The sequence below is a fragment of the Solanum verrucosum genome, unplaced genomic scaffold (assembly GCF_900185275.1).
Source record: "Solanum verrucosum unplaced genomic scaffold, falcon-dt-bn FXZP01000062.1, whole genome shotgun sequence".
NCBI lineage: Eukaryota > Viridiplantae > Streptophyta > Magnoliopsida > Solanales > Solanaceae > Solanum > Solanum verrucosum.
In genome coordinates, this window is record NW_026020477.1 from 7,480,284 (window position 1) to 7,498,119 (window position 17,836).

Genomic DNA, 17,836 nt, shown 5'->3' on the forward strand with positions numbered 1-17,836 from the left:
CTTATATTGTAGAACTCAAACAATTGAGCAACTGCCCCTAGTATTTTAGAAGCTAAAAGAAAGAAGGAAGTGAGTATGCACATCAATTTGTTCCAAAGATGTGAGAGTGCATTTTGCACGTTTCCAATTTCCAAATTTAAAAGGGTCTATATTACTAATACAAGTATTAATTATGCATATGTTAGAAAAGTGTACCAAATAAGGTACTAGTAATACACCAAGCTAATACCAATATTATTACTCCAATACACTCTACCAAACGGCCCCTTATATTGTAGAACTCAAACAATTGAGAAAGTCTAATTTGCCCTTCAACTATCCCTTGTATTTTAGAAGCTAAAAGAAAGAAAGAAGTGAGTATGCACGTCAATTTGTTCCAAAGATGTGAGAGTGCATTTTGCATGTTTCCAATTTTCAAACTTAAAAGGGTCTATATTACTAATACAAGCATTAGTTATGCATAAGTTAAAAAAGTGTATCAAACAAGGTATTACTAATACACGTCAATTTATTCCAAAGATGTGAGAGTGCATTTTACACGTTTTCACTTTCCAAACTTAAAAAGGTCTGCACTACTAATACAAGCATTAGTTATGCATATGTAAGAAAAAATGTACCAAACAAAGTACTATTAATAAACCAAGCTAATACAAACATTATTTTTTTCAATACACTCTACCAAACAACCCCTTATATTGTAGAACTCAAATAATTGAGAGAGTCTAATTTACACGTTGTATTTTAGAAGGTAAAAGAAAGAAGTGTATATGCACGTCAATTTGTTCCCAAGATGTGAGAGCATTTTACACATTTCCACTTTCCAAACTTAAAAGGGTGTAAAAGTCATTTTCTCCATAACAAACAAAGCTGATCTCTTATCTCATGGCAGGTCAAAGACCATTTTGAATCGGATGAGTTTCTACCACTTGCCAATAAACACGGATGCGAATCTCTCAAGCAATTCGATGTACCTGGACACCTCAGTATTCTAATGAAATGCTTAAGCAGCCATTGAAGAGCTTTAAACCCTATATTCTCCGCACTTTTTCCACCAGCATTTCAAGAAAATACCCTTCTCCAATGGCCACCGCTTCAACCCAGATTGATGAGGCTGTCTCTACTCAAGATAAGTCAACCCAGATAGTTCCTAAGCCTATTCAGGTAACCCCTTTTGGTTTTTTCTTCTTTTGTACTTGGCATTTGATAGACGGACTCTTCCAAATTGATAACTTTAGGGGAGAATAGTTGTTGTGTAATTGATGGTGTTTAGCAGAGAAATTAAAGATTGAAGCTTTTTCCCTTCTTCTTTTTTCACTCTTTCACAATGAAAGAACATTGAGGTTGTTTAGGTTTTAGTTTTTTTTGTGGTTAAACTGTAGCTCAACTTTTGAGATAATCTTGATTTTACACTGAATGTAAGGGACTCCTACAAGATCCGGTGCAGTTATAGATGTGGGGGCCTCCGTAATGTTTCTTTTACTGAAAAATATGACTTTGATCATGGATGATCACATGAACTATTGTATTAGATGAGAATAGTGGGATTTGTAGACACTGTATCGCAATCCCTGATCAAGTTGATAGAGGTTTAGATAATTCCTTTAGATATGCTGTTATTTGATCAGTTAATACAGTTTTATATAAAATAGCATGTACCAAGAAATGACATTATATAATTTTGGGTTAGCTCATCCATGACTAGGATAAATAAGTGTGGACTCTAGAAAAAATTGTGGTGTAAACCCATGTTTGTGGATAAATTTCACTATATCTTCACTTTCTATTGTCACACTTGTGACCACTCGGTCATACATACGCGTCCACAATGGTCCTTGTATATTAGATATGAGTTCTTTGCTTTTCAAGCACAAGATTTTCTTATCACTCATCCTATGTTTTCTCAAAGCCAAGGAATATCTTTATCACCCTTGTAATATTGAATTCATGAAGTTTTATGTGTCATTCATAGGTTTAATACGATCAATATATAACTTTGAATATATTCATTGCTCTTTCGTCATAACTAAGGTGCTCTTTCTTTACTTGTTTTATCTTCTTTCTAATATTTAATATCACTTTGAATTGTTGGTGGTTATCCATATACCCTAACCTATCGAGGGCATTTACAAATCTTAAAAGGGATATCATCTCATCCATAAGTGGTCCTACCTCTCATATTTTTCATGGCTTCCTTCGCTTCAATTGTCTTGGTTCTATGAGTGTAGTTAAGGTTTTTGTCCGTTTTGAATGTTTGAGAACATATTAATTTGTTCTCATACTGTGTATTCAACATCTCCTTCCATTGATTTCATAATCTCCTATCAAAATTCGTTTGGTAATGTTATTAGTACACTTCTCTTGAATCAAGTCTTTAACTCTCCTCTCTAAGTCATATGTTAGTTTACACTTTTTCTCCTTCTATTTCCCTAGTCCCTAACTTTTGTGGAAGTCCTCTTACACTTAATTCTTCGATTCTCTTTTCACTCTCTTGTACTCTTTAAAGGTTTCTCCATCTTCAGTTGTTGGTAACTTCCATTCTCTTTGATTCAACGATTGTTTGCAGTTTGCACCTCATCTTAGGTGCTTTGATACATCTGTAACTCCATTTACTTTCATAATGCACTTCCATATCCGTCAGCAGTATCTGCATTGTCTTGTAATTTTCATGCTTCCTCCTTCAATTACTTCTTCTTAAAAGCTACTTGATTTGTGTCTTTTAGTGTTCACTGAATTCGAAAATTTGAAGTCTCAGACTACATGGTAGATTTCATCAGCTCACTACAAGAGTAAATTTTTTGGTTTTGTGGAGTTTCATCTCTTTTGTTTTTGTAAAAGGGATTTCCTTTCTTTTGTAGTTCATGTAGATTTCTTTCACTTTCTATTGCATGATGATTTATTTCATTTGATAAAACTCTTCCTTCTCAAAAAAAAAAAAAAAAACTTGAAGTCTCAGACTATTGGACATAAAAGGGCCACCCTAGGAACAGTGTTCTTAAAGGCGAGCGCCTTTCGCCTTTGGCGACTAGGCGTGGCGAGGCGAGGCCTCTCCGCCTATTTCCAGCGAGGCGTGGGCGAATTCAAAAAGGCGTGCCATGTCGATCAAAAGGCGACTGGCGACGTGACGTGGTGATGCAATAGGCATCGCCTTTTTTTTTAAAGTCAGATTTAATAATTAAAAGCCAAAATTAGGGTTTTTTTTGGGTATTTTTGCGAACTCACCTCAGATTAGGCGTTGCGACTGCTTCTCCTCCTCTTCTCCTCAGATTTCGCAAGTCGCGACCCCTAGAGACTTACGTGACCTTCGCGAATAGCGATGTTACTGCTCAGGTACAACTTACGCGACTGCTGTTCAGGTACGACCCCTGGAGACTTACGCGAATCTCTTCTTCTCTTCTAGTTCTTCCCTTCTTTTCTTCTTCTCTGTTTTTCAGCAGTACGACTATGCTGCTCTGTTTTTCAGACCTCTATTTTTAGTGGTAGACTGGTGGTGAAGTGTGAACTGTGTGCTTTGTTCTTCTGCTATGTTGAAGTGCTCTGCTGCTCACTGCCTATATTCTTTTTTAAAAAAAATAATTTAATTCTTCTATAATTATTTCTTCCCTGCTTAATTTAGTTTTATACTAATTAATAGAATATTTATTTTGAGAAATAACTAATAGAGTATTTTGAATTATTGGTTCATTCAAGTTCTAGACTTTTAATATCTACTATTAGTTTTTGAATTGAAATGTTTGCTAATATATGTTATTGCTATTAAGATTTTGGATATTTATATATGCAATTAAAATTTTTAATTTTTGGTATTAATTGGCGCCTCACCTCTTGCCTCGCCACGTGGCGAGGCAGGCCCTTGTCGCCTTTTGTCGCCTCTAGCCGTCCAAAACACTGCCTAGGAATGGAAGTCACAGTTTTCCTGGACATCCTAGTTTGTATAAATGTCCTTCATTGTATTGTGATCATTGGGACTTTCCTACTAGGTATAAGTTCTTAACTAAAATGGTCTACAGGAGGCTTCAATGAATCACAACTACGTTGTATAAATCTTTTGTATTAAAGACAGTTTTCCATTTTGGAGGACTTTTAACCAAGAAATCTGCTCTATACGTAGGAAACATGGAAATATGCTTTTAGGCCATTAGGATACTCTTGTCAAATAATACCTCATAATTGATGGTTTTGGGCAATTTCCTTTGCTGCATGTTGGTTATAAGTTGTGACCGTGATTGATATGTTGTTTTCAATTGCTTGAAGAGAACTATAATGAAGTAACTGGTTGAAGCTTCTAATGTTGATTTCTTTAGCATATAAGAAGTCTAGAATTGTATCAGGAAGCCAATATTGGACGATTGGCTATCTGTTGTAGCTGTCTTGATCTGGAACTTTCCCTGTTGCCTTGGGTTATCCCATCATTGGGTAAGTTTGAGGTTGTCGTTAGTCTAACTTGGGAGTTTGTTGGAGTGCATACTGGAAGGGAAGGAAGAAGTAAAATCTTGACCATGTTGTCTGAGTGTTGCTAGTTAGGAGAGTTTAATGAGTAGGTTGCAAAGGTAGGAGTGTTAATCTGTGTGCACTCCAATGATTTAGGATAATTTTGTCAGAAACAAATAAATTTGGCGTTCTCTCCATCCCTAAGGTCCTTTATTTTTTTGGCTTACTCCAAATTATTTTTAAGAAAACATTAGCAACCACTTTTGGTAGATACTATATTTTTCATAATGGTAGTGTCCGTTCTAGCTGTTGTACGCCTCCACTAGGTACCTCCCCACCAGCACTGATATCAAGTAACTCTGATATCACACAACATTTTCATCTCTACTGGAAACCTGGTCTCCCATTGTTCATTTTATCTTTTATTGATCGCTAGTTAGATACTAATTAATCCAGCATTTTCTCCATGGGTGCCATTCCCTGTGTTTTGGTTCATGCGAATTTCAAAATTATGTTAGCAACCTCTTTGATCAAATTACTTGGGTGACAACCAGAACTGTTAAAAGGTTTTGTGCCAAAAGCTGAAGGAGAAACCAATTGAATAAATATTTGGGAGATTTTGGACTATTTGAGGAATCTCTTGTGACTCTTTATCTTCAATTTGTGAATTTTAGTTGTTAAAATTTATGCATGACAAAGGTCTAAAATTGTTTCAGAAAATGTGTAAATTCTCATTGAAGGTAGTTAGAATATTAAATAATAAAGCTCCCTTGAAGCACAGTAGATAGCAAACCAGTTAAGAAAGTTGTGATCTCTCTCTCATGAACACATTTAAAAACAATCTCAACAGCTATCGGAAACCTATGTTTTCAGCACATGCCTATGCTGTAGTATGTCCTTATTTAAATAGAAGCACTGCTGTACCATATTAAACATAAGCCTTAATTAGAGGATCTTGGATAACATTGAGTTCTCTCTTTATAAAATGCTATGCTAGAGTTACAGCCAGCTTTGATGCAAGACATACAGAACATCAAGCGACTGAAGCATTTACTTTGAGATACACTTGTGCAATAAGCCTTGAGGTCTGCCATAAAGTATTCTGAGAACCTAGGATGTACAAAAGTGCTTGTTTGAGACAGCATATTCCAGTAGTTGGAGTTTAACACCACCACAAGTTGGAAACTATTTGGACTGCTCTGATTTGAGCTCATTAGTCTTTCAATTTATTCTTTTTGTATCTTGTAATTGATTGCACACTAGTGTCACTTTTTGGACAGCAACTATACAGTAATCCATAAATTTCTCTTGAAGTGATGGGAAAAAGAATATGATCTTTTTTTGAGATAATGGATGTCTTCATTTACCTTCTGATTGAGTATTCTTGCTGTTTCTTTTAGGTTGCCAAGCGCCTAGAGAAGTTCAAAACTACAATTTTCACCCAGATGAGTATGCTAGCCATCAAGCATGGAGCTATAAACCTCGGCCAGGGCTTCCCCAACTTTGACGGCCCAGATTTTGTAAAAGAAGCAGCTATTCAATCTATTAAGGAAGGTAAAAATCAGTATGCTCGAGGATATGGAGTCCCAGACCTCAACTCTGCTGTGGCTGCTAGATTCAAGAAAGACAGTGGACTTGATGTTGACCCCGAAAAGGAAGTCACTGTGACTTCAGGCTGTACTGAAGCAATTGCTGCCACCATGTTGGGTTTGATAAATCCTGGTGATGAGGTCATCCTGTTTGCTCCTTTCTATGATTCTTATGAAGCTACTTTATCTATGGCTGGAGCAAAGATAAAGGGTATTACTTTAAGACCACCAGATTTTTCTCTTCCGATTGAGGAGCTAAAATCAGCAGTATCTAAGAATACTCGAGCAATCCTCCTGAATACTCCGCATAACCCCACTGGAAAGATGTTCACTCGAGAAGAACTCAATGTCATTGCCTCTCTGTGCATTGAGAATGATGTTCTAGTTTTTGCTGATGAGGTTTATGACAAATTAGCCTTTGAAATGGAACACATTTCAATTGCTTCTCTTCCAGGGATGTATGAACGAACTGTAACCATGAATTCTTTGGGAAAGACATTTTCTCTAACAGGCTGGAAAATAGGTTGGGCAATAGCTCCTCCTCACTTGACTTGGGGAGTAAGACAGGCGCATTCCTACCTCACCTTTGCAACATCCACTCCGATGCAATATGCATCTGCTACTGCCCTTAGAACCCCAGATTCTTATTATGAGGAGCTTAAGAGGGACTACTCAGCCAAAAAGGCAATATTGGTGGAGGGGTTAAAGGCAGTTGGTTTCACAGTATACCCCTCGAGTGGAACATACTTTGTGGTTGTTGATCATACCCCTTTTGGGTTGGACAATGACATTGCCTTCTGTGAATACCTGATCAAGGAAGTTGGTGTTGTAGCCATTCCAACTAGCGTATTCTATCTAAATCCGGAAGAAGGAAAGAATCTTGTGAGGTTTACCTTCTGCAAAGATGAAGATACTCTTAGAAGTGCAGTGCAGAGGATGAAGGAGAAGCTGTCGAAGAAGTGAATACCTTATTGTTTGTAGCTGTGATACTACATTGTTTGCTGATAGATGTTTTCTGAAAGTTGACACTCAATAAGAGCTTAATTGACATACTTGCTCGCTATGGAAGGATTAATTGCAAATGTGAACTCTTTCAAAAAGAATTAATTGCAAGGATAATATAGGAAAATTTTAGTTAATGCGAACAACTAATATGTGACAATTATTTTTAGTGAGATGATCAACAAATATGGGACGGATGACGTATTATTTTTCTAATGCACTATCCCAAACGAACCCCAAGTGGAGTAATTATTGAGCAACAACAGAGGGGGAGAAGAAGAGGAAATTCCTTTGCTGACTCCATATAAAATGGGAAACTTTCAATTATCTCATAGGTACTCTTCTTGTTTAAAATCCTCAACCATTTTTCATATTTTGTCTTCTTTGATTCCTACTCAAAATTAACGTACAATATAGGTGCACTAATACACAGTTAAGTAAATTTCACAATACAAATACATCTGTGATTCTAATACCCCTCATGTTGGGAGGGGAGTACTTCACAGCCAACTTGTTCGTAACTGCAGAATGTTTTAGATCTCTCAAAGCTTTAGTAAGCACATCTGCAAGCTGATCATGTGTAGCAACATGGCACAACTAAATCAATCCTTGTAGTTTGTCTCTCACAAAATGGTAATCCACTTCTATGTGTTTAGTTCTTTCATGAAAGATAGGGTTCTTCGCAATGTGTAAGGCAGACTGATCTGAACAAAGTAGTGTGACTGGTTTAGGAAAGGCAATGGTCAATTCTGTAAAGAGTCTACACTACCACGACAACTCTCGAACTACCTTCCTTAGTGGCATATATATATTCTGCTTCAGATGAGGACAAGGAAACAATTTCCTGCTTCTTGGACTGTTTCCCAACAGAACCAAATAACCGCTCACTGATCTCCTAGAGTCTGGACATGAGCCTAATCTGAGTCATAGTAAGCCCTTATATAGTACAATCTGGATCATTGGACAAGAAAATGCCCAAGGTGAGATCACTCGTCAAATACCTCAGCAGATGAAATGTTGCCTTCAAATGTGATTTCCTGGGGTCTCGCATGAACTGGATAAGGTGTTGGACACCGTATGCAATGTCTAATCTTATGTCAGTAAGAAAGTTCAGTTTGGCAATGCGCTTTCTATAATATGTTGGGTCAGATAGAGTCACTTCTTCCTTGGCTTTCAACTTCACAGTACTCTCTAGAGGTGAAGCAAAAACACCTTGTGACAGACATGCGCATAGAAAACTACATTTCTGGAAGTGCTTATTTTCTTGGTATCCAGACTTAACACCTTTTACCCTTTACTTCCAAAGGGATATCCAATGAAGAGTTAGGAGAGGAGGTGTCTGTAATTTATCGCCTATAAGGCGACATTCCTAGTTGTTAACTATAATTTTCTCCTTGAACCCTCAAATAAAAATGAAACTACAGAAAGTTCACATCAAATTGCACTGAAGGATGTTGTTGGGGAACTAAATTCACTTCATCAAAATGAAGTCACAGTATTAGCCTTCAATCATCATCTAACGAGGGAATGAGAAAACGACACTTCATTAAAGGCGTCATCTTAGGTTTAACTTCTTGCTTTCATGAGGTATTTATAGCAGATGGTCTTTATTTCTCGGGTTAATATTCATGTTATAAAAACGGAGAGAATAGAAAACAGAAAAGAGCGCAATCCAAATGTTGTATACATCTTCATGTGTTATGGGTTTTTACATGTTCTGCTTTTTTCGCAGTTGTTGCCTCTTCGACAGGATTTTGTAGCAGCAGTTGCTAGCTGCCTTTTGTTTTAGTAGTTTTTTTGAAGTATAACATTTGGTAACTTCTACAGAATTGTTTTGGCACCAAGTAAATGACAGAAGTGATCAGTATGGAGGCTCTCTGGAGAATCGTTGCAGATTCACTTTTGAAATAGTTGCAGATATTGCCAATGAGATTGGAGCTGAAAGAGTTGGAATAAGGCTTTCCCCATTTGCAGAATACGCATAATCAGGGGACTCAAATCCCAGTGCCCTGGGCCTTTACTTAGCTGACATCATTGAACAAGTATGACATTTTATACTACCACATGGTCGAGCCAAGGATTAAAAATGAAGACGAGGAAAGTTGTGGTTGTTCAGAGTTGCTTGAATGAAACGAAGCTTTGGAACAGAATTATGCTTCTTGCTAGGCCCTGATGGTGGAACTGGCATTTTGGGGACTTCTGCATCTGATTTTACTGTGTATGGACGTCTATATATTCTTGGCTAATCTGGATTTACCAAAGAGATTCAAGGTTAATGCTACTCTCAACAAGTATAACATGGAGACATTCTATATATCCGATCCTGTTGTTGGTTATACAGACTATCCATTTCTTGAATCTACTGCATGAATTAGATGAACTTATAGTATGTTATCTTGATCCATATTTGTGCCTTAAAAGTGCCCTCATACTAAAAATTATCAATTTTGTAGATGTCATTTATAATTTTGGAGATTTTGTGAAGGTTGAAGCTTCAGAACCCAATTCTAATCCCAAAATTATTAGTGGTGTTGTTTCATTATAAGTTTAATGATGTTCGTGTTCCTTTCACTACTAGTACAATACTTCCATTTGAGGTAAAGTTATTTAGATTTAGGCCTCATTTGTTTAAAGGTCAGAATTTGAATGGCTCAGACGGATTATTAAGCGCATTTGTGTTCATTAAGATTTGAAACACTTAATTGATCTGAATAGGTTTTAGTCATTAGGATCTAGAACAGAGGAGTGTGTTTGGTATGATGGAAAATATTTTCTAGCTTGAAGTGCATTTTCCAACTTTCTAATGTTTGGTTACCTTATCTTCAAAGATCAAAATAAAAAAATGTCTCAATATCTTTTTACATATGTACGAAAAATTGTGAACCTTAAATACAGTTAAATAAGTTTATGATTGTCTGAATCTAGAAAATAATTTTCTTTAAAAAAAGATATTGGGACAAAGTATTTGAATTTGAAAAAATAAAAAAAAACTATAAACAAATGCGTCTGCCGGGAGTCGAACCCGGGTCTATTGCTTGGAAGGCAATTATCCTAACCGTTGGACTACAAACGCTGATGCTATTTGGTGGTACTTTTAATATTTTATAATTCTGAGGCCGGATAATTTTGGATTTTCATTATAAAATCCTATGTTGGAGGGTAAAGCACTTCTTATCGAAGACAATTTCATATTTATGGCTTGAACTCAAAATCTGTAATTAAGAATGATGAAATACATACCATAACATGTGATGAAATACATACCATAAAGGGTATAATATACCCCTGTACTATTGGAAACAGTTCAAATATACCCCTAGTTATACTTTCGGGCTAAATATACCCCTCCCGTTATACTTTTGGCACATATTTGCCCTTATAATAAACAGAGGGACACATGAACAACTAGGATTAAAAGAAACCATCTAATTTAAACCATACCCAATTGTAAGGTAATCCGCCCCACCCGAATCAATTTTACCCAACCCAATTAATATCATCCGACCCAATTTTAAAATTCGACCATAAAAAACCTAAAGAATTTTATTTGTGCTTCTTGCTTTAATTTATAAGGATCAAAATGTTTATCACCTCCTACTGAAAACATTTCTAAAAACTTTCCATGACAGTGCAATCGACATAGATAGTAGCGGCTCTTTCCAAGAAGGTAAGAAGAGTAAGAGGACTTGAATTTGCTGGCCTTGGCGTCAGCTCATCCATAATTTTGTACTCTCCCTAGTGTTTGTTAATTATTATATAGATCCAGTGAAAGAGATGGAGTAAACCAAAAAACTACTAATTTTGTTTGCAAAATGGATTATATTTACAGGTCCTCTGATTTTTTATCTTTGAAGTTTAAATTGGGTTGGATAATATTAATTGGATCGGGGAAATTAATTTGGGTAGGGCGGATCACCTTATAATTGGGTATGGTTAAAATTGGATGATTTCTTTTAATCCTAGTCATCCATGTGTCCCTCTGTTAGTTATAAGGGTAAATATGTTCCAAAAATATAACGGAAGGGGTATATTTAGCTCAAAAGTATAATGAGGGGTATATTTAAACTATTTCCAATAGTACAGGGGTACATTTGACCATTTTCCGATATCAATTTGATTATCCAATTACATATATTAAAGTGTGGTGTTTTAAAAGGCAGGGGCGTGAGACGAGGCGTTTCATGCAGTATGGGGCGATGCGCGAGCTTCGAGACATGGGGCGTAAATCCCATGGATCTACGGGCACATAGTCTCATGTATATTTAATTTTCTGATTTTATTACTAAGAAAATAAGTAAAAATAAAACTTTCAATGATTCAACAAATAAATTTTAATAAATAAATATCTATAATATATAGAAAAATATTATGATTTTTATTTGACATAGGTATTAATAACCAATAATGAAGAAAAAAAGTATTATAATTACTATTTGAGAAATATCATTCACCAATAATAAAAAATATGATTTAAAGTAAAAAAGGTTAAAAAAAATTAACGTTCAAGGCGTACATGTTTACGTCCAAGGCTTACGCTTTTACGTTCGGGGCTTACACCCCAAATTCTAAAACTTGCGCTTTATGAATCTATATTTTTAATTTGCGCCGCGGAGCGTATTTGATACGCCTCGCCCCAAAACTCTACCCAAACGTTTTTGAAAACACTGTTAAGGTGAATCTTCTAATAAATAGAGTAGTTTTTTGCCCATTTTCTTGGACAAAATGAAAGGTGACCTTTGAGAACGGAAATGTTACATATTGCTTCTTTAGTTGTGTCTATCTTACCACATTGCTTTCAATATTTTTTTTCTTTTCTAACATGTTTTGGTATCTAGTTTTATTTCTTGTTATTATGCTGTCTTACTATTTTTTTTCTTGCAGGCTGTACCCCTACTTCGATTATTTTTTTAGCCAACGGTCTATAAAAAGAGATTTTCTACCCTTTAAAGGTAAGGGCTAGGGTATTTTTTTTCCTTGCAATCCTACTTCGATTTCTCTTTCTTTTGAGCCGAGGGATTAAATACAGACTCTCTACTCCATAGACATAGGGAATAAGGTCTATATATATTTTATCTTTTTTAAACTCAAATTTAAAATTACACTCAATATATCATTGTTGATCTGGTCCATATAACCAACCTCTCGCACCTCATTATTGGGGTATTGCACCTCCTCTACACATGCCCAAACCATCTCAGTCTCGCTTCCCTAATTGTGTCTGTCACAGAAGCCACTCCCTCCTTCTCTCGGATAACCTCATTCATAATCTTGTCGCTCCTTTTAAGCCCATACATCTATCGCAACATCCTCATCTCCACAATATGCATCTTCTTGAATTACTAGAAATATGATCTAATGGCAAGGTTAAGTTACCGTAGCAATAAGCTTAGCTACCGTTGTTGTAGCTCAAACACCATGGTTTAGCCAACCGCTACACCAGAAGGCGTAGCAATAGATCTAGTGTGACGGTTGTGTCCGACGGTTACGATAATTGTAGCAATAGATGGCCCTATTGCAATGGTTTTTGGATTAATTAATTGCCAACGGTTACAGCTGTATTGGTACGGTTATGAACCGTCACACTAAAGTTTTATGCCACATTTATTTCCAGTCCATTGCCGACGGTTAACACCCCTATTGGTACGGTTATGTACCGTCACGATAAATTTTTATGCAACAGTTCTTTATAGGCTGTTGCTACGATTATTTTAACAACTATTTCATTCTATTGCAACAATTATTATATGGTAATGCATCAGTTTTAAGCTATTATAATTGTTGCTCAATGTCTATTGCTACAGTTATTACAGTATAATGCAACAATTCTTTATTTTCTGCAACAATTCTTTATTTTCTGCAACAATTAATATCAAGTTATTGCAATGATTAATATTAGGCTATCCCAACATATCTATACTATGGGTTTCACATATATTATTAATTGAGTCATTGCAATACTTTTATAGCATAAAATACACAAAAAGATCATGGAAGAAGTTATATTTCATTACCAAAATTATAATCTAAGATCCATGGTGGCAATTGGGTACGTAGTAACGATATAAGCAAAATACATAAACATTTTCAGCCATTCAAAAAAGGTGAAATGTACAGATGCACCACACAATCTTCAAAAATAACAGACTTCCAAAACATAAGTAAAGTTAACATCAACTCAATTCAGCTCCTATGTCAAGTCTTCAGTACTGCTTTCATCTCCTTCGATATCATCACCTACATACAATTAATGAAAATACAAAATAATTTAGCAATTTTGTTGCAAAAGTTCAATGACTTTAGTGATATATTTTAAAGTTATCACTCAATACCTACAACATGCATAAAATTCAATAAGATTCACATGACATTAAGAAAATAGCATAGTTGCAAGAGATATTTGCATACTGCTTCTGGGAATTATAGCAGCTAGTCTTTATTCAAGTACAGAACATGGCTGGCTTTTCTTCACTGGTCTGCGCAACTACCATATAATGTTTAATAGACCAGCTTGTTAAGTGATATGTACTTCCTCATGTCTTAGAATTCCTCCCTACAGTTTTGAGCTGGGAGATTTGGAAGACTAGACCAGCCTGTTTGATATGTACGAGATTTGAAGACTCAAAGGTTTCTACTTACAGAGTTGTGGAACAGGTAAAAAGATTGATGATTCTAATTCTTAACAAACACTTTCCATATCTTAATTTCAAAGGAAGTTGGAAAGAGTTGTGCAACAAGATTGAAAGAGCAAAGCCAGCAAGAGTTGTTGCACTTTTATTTTCAGTTATTTTTATACCCTTCAGGGACATGTTATCTCATATGCACGTCTATCTTCGAGCTACATCCAAACTTATAGTCTATGTATACGGCACTTTTTGTACAAGGATGAAATTTTCATCCTTATTGACCCCATCATTAAAAACATAGTCAATACCTGTCATCCATATCTCCAATGTCATTGTCTTGCCTATAATGACTAGCATGTTAACCAAGTACGCCACGGAAGAGAAGCAGTGATTGCAAGACATTCAAAACACAACGGAATGCTTGCAATCATCTTCAAATCAAAAGACTACTACGTTATGATGACGGAAGAATGTAAGTATACCATTGGGGTGGAATCTCAGCAGCAAAAGCAATCAAAACAGTCTATAGACAGGAGAAACAATTAATCTTCATAAACAGGATAATTGTTACAACACTGAAGCTACTAAAAAATTTGATTCAGATTAGCCAGACACTAAAAGTAGGGAAAAAATTAGGGTTAGGAAAAATGGGAGGAAACACAGAAGCCAAAACCAACCCTCTCAAAAAAAAAATAATATATGATAACACATGCCATTCACAAGAGGTGTCTACTAACACAGGCCATTCACAAAAAAATGGTAACACGAGCCAAAATCAACACAGAAGCACTTTTCTAGAACATAAGAGGTGTTAGATCATAGAAGGCCATTCACAGGCTGAAAAATCTAGTCCACATCAACAATATTCAGTTTGTAGCCATTTTTGAACCCTTTGTTGGTCAACAAAAGATAGATGGTTACAAAACAGCACGGTACAATTTACAATATTTCATGAATAGCATCAATGCATCACTAACACTTCAATAGCTGAACATTTCTAGAGGCCCCATATGTTGAGAGAATGAACTGAAATGGACATAACAAATAACAAATGGGAGATCTCCTAAAATAGTGGTATATAATGATGTTAGCTCATACTTAATAACTCATAGCCGACGAGGTTGACCCTAGAAAATACTCAGCTAACTAAATGGCCGACAACGCCACAATCAGAATAAATATGTAATAACACAATCGACAAGGCCGTACTCAATAGTCCCTTATAACATAAATGTTACAGCAGTCCAACAAACATTAAAATGCTATAACGAGAAAACAGAATCGACAATAGAGAACTTTGCTGGGGGAGATACAATAATTTCAAAAAAAAAACCAATGGAAAGAGTTTTCAAGCTATAAAAGTACGTGTAATATAATCTAAATATGAAATTGTCTCGAGATTCATTAGGCAATGATCAGGAGGGCTAGCTTACAAAACTCAAATCACCATTAATTCAATTAACAAACTAGTCCACCAGGAAATCGAAAAATACACTTTAAGTGTAGCCAAGAGTATTAATGTTTTCTACTGTCAAGAGAAAGTAGAGTCGCAACAGAGAAATGAAATAAAGATGCAAGAGAAAGATATAGTAGTAGTAGTAGTAGTAGAAGAAGAAGAAATAATCTAAATAGAGATTTAGCGACACTAACCTTGCTCAGCTATTTGAGCAGAAGTAGCTTCTCTTGGTGAAGCAACGGACAATGCTGCTAGTATGTTAAGATCAATTAATCCTGCACGCTGAAGTTGTGCAACTACATCAGCAATAACTTATTGTCGCATAGTTCTCCTTTGTTCCTCCATTTGTTTCTCCATTTTTTGCATCATTTGTTGCATTTGTTGCACTACATCATTTGTTGCATTTAAAGTTTGTTCAGAATTGTCAACTTTTTTTTTCAGAGTTGTCTTTGTAGCCCCCACTCCATATAGTCTTAGACGTCCCGGATGTTCAGGACCCATGACAGCTGAAAATGCATCAACAGACTGACCATTTGTGCTCATTTGCTTTTCAATTTCCTCCATTTCAACCTAACAAAACATATCCAACAAGCAGTCTTGTAAATTAAAATTTAGAATAAATAATTTGTCTTAATAAAAAAAATTATATTGACAATATTCGTACAATTTTACTAGTTGTGTTCTCATTCGATGCCTTGTACAAACGATCAGGTGTTCTTGTTCTTGTGACCACAAAGAGCTCCTTAGCAGATACAGATTCCTTTTCTTTTTCCTAGTCATATAAAAATAGATATCAGGAATTTCTTAAATAAAAGGTTAAGCCTAGATAATAAATAAGAGAACACACCAATTTACTGCGGATTAAAACAAAACTCTTTTTGCCTGCTGTGTGTGGATTCATCAGCTTTTTCCGGTTCTTAGTATTTGTTTCAGACATTTTCTGCAAATAAATGAATCAATAATGTTAACCAAAGGCATATCGGTGCTACATAATGTACTAGACGAGGTGAATGTCTCAATATTTCTTTTTTAACAAATCCAACTAAAGAATATGCTTTATAAGTACGAACGTTACTGTCATATGAAGCTAAAACCAGTCTGTAGATTTCAACGATCAAACTAAGTTTATCCAAAAGGGCACTTAGTTTAGTGAACCTTGATGCAAATTTCAGCGATCAAACTTAACTAATAAAATAAGTTCTTAAGATTTTTTTATTTTTGAGTAAAGAGTTGAACACAAGACTTTTTATCCTGTTACATTTGTATCTTATCACCTACTAAATGAAATTATTGAGTTTGACATGTTGAGGATAATAAAATTTTATTAAACAGATAAGAGAATAGCAGAAGAGTTCAGTTAACCTTCTCAAAAAAAAGAATAGCAGAGAGAAAGTTGATTCCCCTTCAGGAAAGAAATTAGAATGATTCACTTTCTTGGAAGCATTGCACCCTCAATGAAAATGCAGTTGCATGTTATATTGGTTTGATTATCCTTTGATTTTCTTCATTCACTGATTATTTCTTTCTTACTTACTAGCATATCTTTTAGTCAAAGGAAATGTGATAAACATAGATAATAACAGTTACAGCCACCCTTTGGTCAATCATTTATCTTCTTCAAGTCAGAACACAATAGTCACCAACTATCTTCTTACTGATGAAGAAAAGGCAGAAAAATAACAATTAATTAATCCAATCATAGTCAAAAAATTTATATCATGTTACATTTGTGACTACCACACTGGAAGAAGTAACAAGGTGCAACAATATTGCAACATAGAAGAAAATAGCAGAAGAAAAGTTAAAGAAAAATAAAGTTTCAGCAGCAACTATATCACAAAAGAGATCAGGAGAAGAATAAGCTGGATGTTTGAGATTTTGAACTACATTTTACCTTGAATTTCTCAGACTTCCAATATTTAAGGAGCTCTCTATACTGACATTCTAGAATATAACCAGGCTTTTTTGCCATTCGAATTTCATCATTGTCATATGGATCGTAATAATTTATCTTTAAGTCACGTCTATGCCTTCTCCAAGCCTCTCGAATTGTTACCAAAGCCCAATCTTTTGCAGCTTCAGAAATAATGTATTTCTCCTACAATTTGGTGTCATTTAGTTCGCCAATTGAAGTAAAATAATTTTACAAGAAATTAAAAATTGGAAACTCCAAACCTTAGTATAATCTCATAAATCCTTTTTAGTATCCATGCTCCTCCAATCAAATATATCAAATGGGCAAAGAGTAGCATTTCTTGCCAATGTACCTAGGAAGCTACTTAACTCTGTCACAACGTCTTCAGTAGGACCAATCGGTTGATTTAGCCTATTCAATAAGATCAGTTTACGCTCTTTTCGTGCATGTACATTATGCATTTGCGTTTGACCTCTTTTGTTTTTACTGGAAACACCTTCAGCTATAAGAAAATATAAGAAATTAGAATTCATAGATGAATTTAGTAAGTTTCTAAGTTTATATGTTACCTTGTTCTTCAGGTTGTTCACCAGTTGGAGAAGTAACATAGTTCATTTGCACTTGATCCTCTATAGGTTGTTGCTCAAGAGGCTGCTCCTTTACAGATTGTCCATTAGCTTCAGATTGTGGTGCTACTGGTTATTGTTCAATCAATTTAAGCAGTTGTCCATTCTCTGACTCTATAGCTTGAACAATTTCATTTGTTGTCAATAACCATCGTTTTTTATTTGCCAAGAATGATAATGATCTAGGTTTAGCATAT

At 35.3% G+C, this 17,836-nt stretch overlaps 2 protein-coding genes, 1 non-coding gene and 1 pseudogene across 3 annotated transcripts in view; 3 read left to right on the forward strand and 1 right to left on the reverse strand.

Annotated features, from left to right (window-relative positions):
• The window catches only part of LOC125809198 (gamma-glutamylcyclotransferase 2-3), a 1,073,903-nt gene that overhangs the window by 969,313 nt on the left and 86,754 nt on the right, over window positions 1–17,836 (forward strand). The gene's annotated exons all lie outside the window — the stretch shown is intronic.
• On the forward strand, window positions 901–6,993 carry LOC125809152 (uncharacterized). The gene is made up of 2 exons (XM_049488805.1): window positions 901–1,161; window positions 5,829–6,993. Exons 1-2 carry the CDS (start codon window positions 943–945, stop codon window positions 6,978–6,980), a joined length of 1,371 nt encoding a protein of 456 aa, XP_049344762.1. The 5' UTR covers window positions 901–942; the 3' UTR covers window positions 6,981–6,993.
• On the forward strand, window positions 8,157–9,389 carry LOC125809434 (12-oxophytodienoate reductase 1-like; annotated as a pseudogene).
• Window positions 10,021–10,092, reverse strand: TRNAG-UCC (transfer RNA glycine (anticodon UCC)). The gene has a single exon. It is a non-coding gene; the product is annotated as a tRNA-Gly (tRNA).